Raw genomic sequence first — 7,500 nt, forward strand, 5'->3', positions numbered from 1 at the left:
TATCGTTGTTGTGTTTCTTGTTTTGCTGTAGCGATTGTTTCCTACTCACCCATATTGATAACCATGTAAGGAGATAACGCACGCATGCTTCGAATACCAACTTTGGTGTTCCAGTTTCTGAAAAGGCTACAAACAAGGCAAGACCAAAACAAAAACAGAAAACAAAACAAAAAACAACAACAAGCAAACAAACAAAAAAACAGAACGGAAACTGACAATCCATATTAACCCTTTCACTGCCAAACTCGCATTTATGCAGCAGCTAGGTAGAGGACCCATGTCACTGAAGGGTGACCAGATCATGGGACTGTTATCCATGAAGCTACTGCTTTTTATGTTCGGTGGTAGAATAGGCCATGTTTTCTACACATCGCAGGGGGAATTCCTAGCTATTCTTAGACACCATATTTTGTGTTTATAGCACCGGGGAATCTTGCATTCTAAACTGACTGACGGTGAAAGGGTTAATACACTTGCTTCATGCACAAGTACTGACAATAATTTACCAATACCGTAATCACTTACCTTTTGATAAAGTCCTCAATCTATCTATCTGTCTATCTCCCTAGCTCGCTCTCTGTAGTGGATACAGATCGGCAAGGACAAACTGGAAGAATTAAAGAATCGGCCATGCCTAAAATATCAATCCTTGAAAATTTGTTTTAGTCATGATCTCTGTGTGTGTGTGTGTGTGTGTGTGTGTGTGTGTGTGTGTGTGTGTGTGTGTGTGTGTGTGTGTGTGCGTGCGTGTGTGTGTGTGTGTGTGTGTGTGTGTGTCTCATCCTGGTCCCAGTTTTAAATCATCTTCAAACCCAAGTTTGTCAGATCTCACGAAGGCCCAAACCATAATTTATATTCTCCTGGGATTTCAGTTTTCGTACGTCTGTCCGACTCATCTCTTTTAAGCCCACACTTTCTCCAGAGGGGACTGGCAAACTTCTAAGCCGCCAACGGAAATCGGCGAGCTTAGCGAGTGCTACCTTATCTAAAGCTCCTTTTTCATTCCCAAATCCCACACTGAGACCCTGTGCTGCCTGTGCTGCCGATGCGAAGAAACGAATGGGAATTGGGGGGAGAGGGGGGGAAGGGGGGGGGGCAGGAAGTGTGCCGGGGGGGGGGGGGGGGGTGTTGGTGGATGGGGTAGGGGGTGCAAGGAAAAGTATTTGTATTTGTGTTTGTATTTCTTTTTATCACAACAGATTTCTCTGTGTGAAATTCGGGCTGCTCTCCCCAGGGAGAGCGCATCGCTTTACTACAGTGCCACCCTTTTTTTTTTGTTTTTTCTTTTGTTTTTCTGCGTGCAGTTTTATTTGTTTTTCCTATCGAAGTGAATTTTTCTTCAGAATTGTGCCAGGAACAACCCTTTTGTTGCCGTGGGTTCTTTGACGTGCGCTAAATGCATGCTGCACACGGGACCTCGGTTTATCGTCTCATCCGAATGACTGTGGAAGTGTGGAAGAATCAGAAGTTCAGTAAGTGTGAAGTCTCTTCCATTTGTTCTGATGTGTGTGGATATTTCTATAGCGCCCATCATCGCTCAGAGACCAATCTCTAGGCGCTTTACAAACGCGAAGTCATTTGCACAACAGTCTATCTACCCATATACAGTCGACACAGAGCTACCTTTATGCGCTCGTCATTTGTTTCCTGTGTTATTCAGTCAGGTTTCATTCACGCAAGCACACAAACGCAAGCAAGCGCGCACACACACACACACACACACACACACATTCTCCTTCCCATGACAACTCATTCAATACACACCACAACCTCTTTAGACTTTTACTTATAATATACTTTTCCTCTGATACATAACATGATTTTTTTTTTTTACACTAATATTCACATGCATTCCCTTTCCTTTATACACTACTTTACTCCTTTCCGTCCAAATACTAAAAGTGAATAGACGTTAAACTGAAGAAAACACACACACACACACACACACACACACACACACACACACACACACACACACTACAGTCTGCATTCGGTCAGTCAAAGAAAAACCCGAGGAGGGGGAAAGGGTAGGGGCGTCTCAAGCAGCAAGACGGACAATCGTATGGACAACCGCCACACCTGGAGGGCACGCTTGGTATGCACGCCCCAGTCCTCACAATAAGAGTCACGGTCCCCTTTCCATGTACGTCTCATAAGTTCTGTTCTTTGTTTTTATCACTGGAAGTTTGTTAAAGGCTGTGAATATGTACGGAGCAGAATTAAGAGCCTTGCCGGACCTCAGGAACCTCTCCTTTCATCTGTGAAGAGACGCAAGCTAATGTGGTTTGGGCACAACACTCGACACACCAGCTTGTCCAAAACAATCATGCAAGGCACCATCGAGGGCGGGAGAAAAAGAGGAAGACAGCGGAAGAACTGGCATGAAAACATCAAACAATGGACCGGACTTCATACACGTGAGCTGCTGCCGGCGGCTTCTGACAGAGACAGATGGAGAAGGGAGGTTGCGTCTGCGGTCCTCAGGTTTCCCCCAACGACTACTTGTAGTTATGGGTTTGAGGTGAGGTGAGGTGAGGCGTCGCTTCACCTGTTCCGTCATATGGTATTGGATACGAGAACGGATAAATTTCTTGTTACAGTATTGTTGTGAATGGTTCGGCAAAACGATACAATGAGAAAGTAGGCGAAACAAGCCATTCTTTGTAATCATCAGTTCGTGATGATGAAAAATCAATACAGTATTCATGTCCTGATGTTCGTGATCCAGAAATACTGTTCGTGTTCAGACTTTGATCTGAAGATTGCCCTGTCCTCGCGGTATCTGTGTTCACTGATCAACAGCAACAACAACAAAAAAGAATCTTTAATCCTGAATAAACCAAACAGAACACATGCCAGTCTTGAATAAAAGCTCATTTGTGTTTGCACATTTCTTCTGTCTTTGCTGCTGTGTGCCCATGTCAAGTGATCAGTATAAGGACAGGCCCGGCGCTTCCTTTTTTGAGGAAGTGTCTGGGTTTGTTCCAATGCGCCTTTTATTTACCTGTGTGCTAGCTGAATCGGTAGCGTAAGCAGCACTGACTTGAAGTTGTGTACCTTGTGTAATGGAGAGAGTTACCACTCTTTACTATTTGTTAATCATTATCGTCTCCTGGCCTCATTATTTGTTAATGTTCCAGAAGAGCTCATTCTTCTTTGATCCACCCTCTTCCCCTTAGAAGTACCACCCAGTCGCTTTAACTCAGTCAGTACGGCCAGTCCTCTCTTCTCCTCTACACAGACCCCTCGGATGTCCAGTGGGTGTCTGATTGACCCAACCTTTAGCTTCCGTCGTCAGAATTGTGGTATTCTTTGTCAACATTCACGTCTCCAGTATAAGAGCCTTCCGCTTGCAATATTTTGATGATGGTAATTGGGGTGAAACGCTGTTAACGTCGTCTCTTTCGCCGTTCGTATGGAGAGAGTTAAAAACAACGAACAAAAATAGGCGAAGAAAACACGGATGACCAAATGCCCAAAGACGACAAGGCTACAGCAACACGAGGGCTTGATACGACAATGCCATTCAGGTCTTGACAAGCTGTACAGATGGGCCACACAAAAAACAAGAGAGGCGAGGCCTTAAAGACTCACTTGTGATAAATTAAGTCCCCTAGCATTAATTACAGAGTAATTTCCCTTTTTTACTATCTGCATCAAAAAACGTTTGCAAAATAAATAAAAAAATTCCATGCTTAGCAAAAGAAGTTCCTGTTTGAACAAAAAATGATTATATTGACTCCTCTTGTTGTTGTGTCAGAATAAGAGGTCAAAGTGCCACGTTTAGAGAATACAAAAAATATAAATATAATAGTAAATGCAGTTTGCATATAATTAGGCTTCTTTTTTTTTTTTTGTGCCCATCCCAGAGGTGCAATATTGTTTTAAACAAGATGACTGGAAAGAACTGAATTTTTCCTATTTTTATGCCAAATTTGGTGTCAGCTGACAAAGTATCTGCAGAGAAAATGTCAATGTTAAAGTTTACCACGGACACACAGATACACAGACACACGGACACACACACACACACACACACACACACACACACACACAGAGAGAGAGAGAGAGACAACCGAACACCGGGTTAAAACATAGACTCACTTTGTTCACACAAGTGAGTCAAAAAGCCCGCCAACTATCGCCAAGATGTCCACCACTCAAACACTCAGAGAGTGTCGGGCTCTGGATCATTGTCACCGAGAGTGGCCCCCCTTCGTCCCTCGGACGCGTTGAGGGATAAGATAACAGTGAGAGCTGGTTGTGTTGGTGTCAGCTGCATCTCTCTACGTACTGATTCGTTCATCAAAAAGGGTTGTCCGCTCGAGTCCTCGTTTGTTCGGATCTTGGTGACACTCTGCTTTGTTTTTTGGTGCACACACACACACACAGATATATATATATATATATATATATGCGTGTGAATGACTGGTGCGAAAGCGCTTTGATTTGTCTGCACAAGATTCAGCGCTATATAAATACCATTATTATTATTATTATTAACACGACAGCAAATATACACTGTTCCACTGAACTCCAAAATCACCGTCTCAAAAAAAAACTACCTCCTCCTTTTTCTCCTGGTTCCTCCTCGGCGCTTCCACACTTCCTGACAGTACACTTGATAATAAAGACGTATTTTGCTATATTCTGTCCTATGCTATTCTATCCTGATCTGTTCTATTCTAGTCTAGTCTATCCTATGCTATTCTATTGTTCTATTATATCCTATGCTATTCTATCGTATTCTGTTCTATTCAATCCTATTATGTTCTATTCTGTTCCATTCTTGCCTGTTCTGTTCTATTCTATCCGATGCTACTATGTCCTATTCTGTTCTATCCTACGCTATTCTATCCCATTCTATTCTATCCTATTCTATCCTATGCTATCCTATTCTATTCTATACTATTTTGTTTGCATTATATCCTATTCTGCAAAAGACAGTTCTACAGGGAACGCTAGAGGGCGGTAGGCGAAGAGGGAGGCAAGCCAAATGCTGGATGGACAACATCAAGGAATGGACCAATATGGATAGCGCTACGCTGATACGACAGGCAGAAGATAGAACCGGATGGCGTCGTCTGACTACGGAATCGTCCCTCATGTCTCCTCTACGCCCATCCCGGGCAGGAGAATGAATAGAATGGATATCCTATTCTGTTCTATTCTATTCTATTCTGTGTGATGTTGTTGTTTCAGCGAAGAGAATAGAAACGTTGGCTACTCACCATTGCAGCGTAAGCTGAGTCTGTTTCTTCTTGTCGCGCATGATCTGAGCCACAGATTTCTTCTCCTGCTGCTGCTGCTGCTGCTGCTGTTGCTGCTCGGAGGTCGCCTCCTCCCCCGCCTCCCCCCCGCCATCCTCATCACTGTCGGCTTCTGTGAAGAGTGAGTTCGTGTTGGAGGAGCGTGGCTCTGGGAAAAAAAAAAGAGAGAGAGAGAGGAACAGAGATTATGGCTTTGAAACAAAAAGAAAAAAAAAGAGACAGTGATACTAATGGCTTTGGGAAAAGGAATAGTGGTTCTGGAAGAGACATAGATTACAGAAGCTCTGGAAAAAAAAACCAGAGAGGCAGAGATAGTGGCTCTGAGAAAGAGAAACGGGAATAACCGGAAATGAGACAGAGATTGTGGGTCTGAAAAAAAACCCAGAAACGGGAATATCCGGAAATGAGACAGATAACAGCTCTGAAAAAGAAGACGGAGATGGCGGCGGCGGCTCTGAAAAAAAGAGACGCATATATATATATATATATAGAGAGAGAGAGAGAGAGAGAGAGAGAGAGAGATGTATATATGTATGTATGTATATAAGTTGTTCTGGAAAAGGATACAGAGAGAGAGATAGGAACACACACACACCCACACCCACACAGAGAGAGAGAGAGAAGGAGAAGGAGAAAGAGAGAGAAGGAGTGGAATTGCTCAGGAAAGCAGGGAAACAGACAGAAGGGAAGAGAGGAACTCTGCTGACATCAGCTAAGAAACCAAATCTACGCTGGTATGGCCATATAACAAGATTCAGTGGCCTCGCTAAAACAACCCACCAAGGAACTGTTGACGGAGGGAGACAGAGGGGAAGGCAGTGGCCTCGCTAAAACAATCCACCAAGGAACTGTTGACGTCCTTGCTAAAACAATCCACCAAGGAACTGTTGACGGAGGGAGACAGAGGGGAAGGCAGTGGCCTCACTAAAACAATCCACCAAGGAACTGTTGACGGAGGGAGACAGAGGGGAAGGCAGTGGCCTCACTAAAACAATCCACCAAGGAACTGTTGACGGAGGGAGACAGAGGGGAAGGCAGTGGCCTCACTAAAACAATCCACCAAGGAACTGTTGACGGAGGGAGACAGAGGGGAAGGCAGTGGTCTCGCTAAAACAATCCACCAAGGAACTGTTGACGGAGGGAGACAGAGGGGAAGACAGTGGCCTCGCTAAAACAATCCACCAAGGAACTGTTGACGGAGGGAGACAGAGGGGAAGGCAGTGGCCTCACTAAAACAATCCACCAAGGAACTGTTGACGGAGGGAGACAGAGGGGAAGGCAGTGGCCTCGCTAAAACAATCCACCAAGGAACTGTTGACGGAGGGAGACAGAGGGGAAGGCAGTGGCCTCGCTAAAACAATCCACCAAGGAACTGTTGACGGAGGGAGACAGAGGGGAAGGCAGTGGTCTCGCTAAAACAATCCACCAAGGAACTGTTGACGTCCTCGCTAAAACAATCCACCAAGGAACTGTTGACGTCCTTGCTAAAACAATCCACCAAGGAACTGTTGACATCCTTGCTAAAACAATCCACCAAGGAACTGTTGACGTCCTTGCTAAAACAATCCACCAAGGAACTGTTGACGGAGGGAGACAGAGGGGAAGGCAGTGGCCTCGCTAAAACAATCCACCAAGGAACTGTTGACGGAGGGAGACAGAGGGGAAGGCAGTGGCCTCGCTAAAACAATCCACCAAGGAACTGTTGACGTCCTTGCTAAAACAATCCACCAAGGAACTGTTGACGTCCTCACTAAAACAATCCACCAAGGAACTGTTGACGGAGGGAGACAGAGGGGAAGGCAGTGGCCTCGCTAAAACAATCCACCAAGGAACTGTTGACGTCCTTGCTAAAACAATCCACCAAGGAACTGTTGACGGAGGGAGACAGAGGCGAAGGCAGAAAAAAAAACAACAACGATGGACTGACAACATTGCAGAATGGACAGGACATCCATTGACAGACACCCAGGCTTTACAACACAGCCCACAGACCTGGTGGAATCTGGTGAACACTTCTTGTGTGCAGCGCCCACAATGGCTAAACATAAAATTGAAATGGAGGGAAAAGAAGAAGAAAAAGACGATAATGATGATGATGAGGAGGAGGAGGAGGGGGAGAAGAAGAAGTAGAAGAAGAAGAAGAAGAAGATGATGATGATGATGATGATGATGATGACGAAGAAGAAGAAGATGACGATGATGATGATGACGAAGACGAAGACGGAGATGA

The 7,500-nt window shown here is 44.8% G+C and overlaps 1 protein-coding gene across 4 annotated transcripts in view; it reads right to left on the reverse strand.

Annotated features, from left to right (window-relative positions):
- The window catches only part of LOC143301499 (DNA-binding protein RFX6-like), a 131,845-nt gene that overhangs the window by 68,269 nt on the left and 56,076 nt on the right, over nucleotides 1-7,500 (reverse strand). For all 4 annotated transcript variants that reach the window (XM_076615822.1, XM_076615820.1, XM_076615821.1 and 1 more), the window contains one exon: nucleotides 5,232-5,418. In XM_076615822.1, coding sequence (XP_076471937.1) covers nucleotides 5,232-5,418 — 187 coding nt within the window. The remainder of the gene's footprint in view (nucleotides 1-5,231; nucleotides 5,419-7,500) is intronic.

Source organism: Babylonia areolata, chromosome 27, assembly GCF_041734735.1.
Source record: "Babylonia areolata isolate BAREFJ2019XMU chromosome 27, ASM4173473v1, whole genome shotgun sequence".
NCBI classification, from domain to species: Eukaryota; Metazoa; Mollusca; class Gastropoda; order Neogastropoda; family Buccinidae; genus Babylonia; species Babylonia areolata.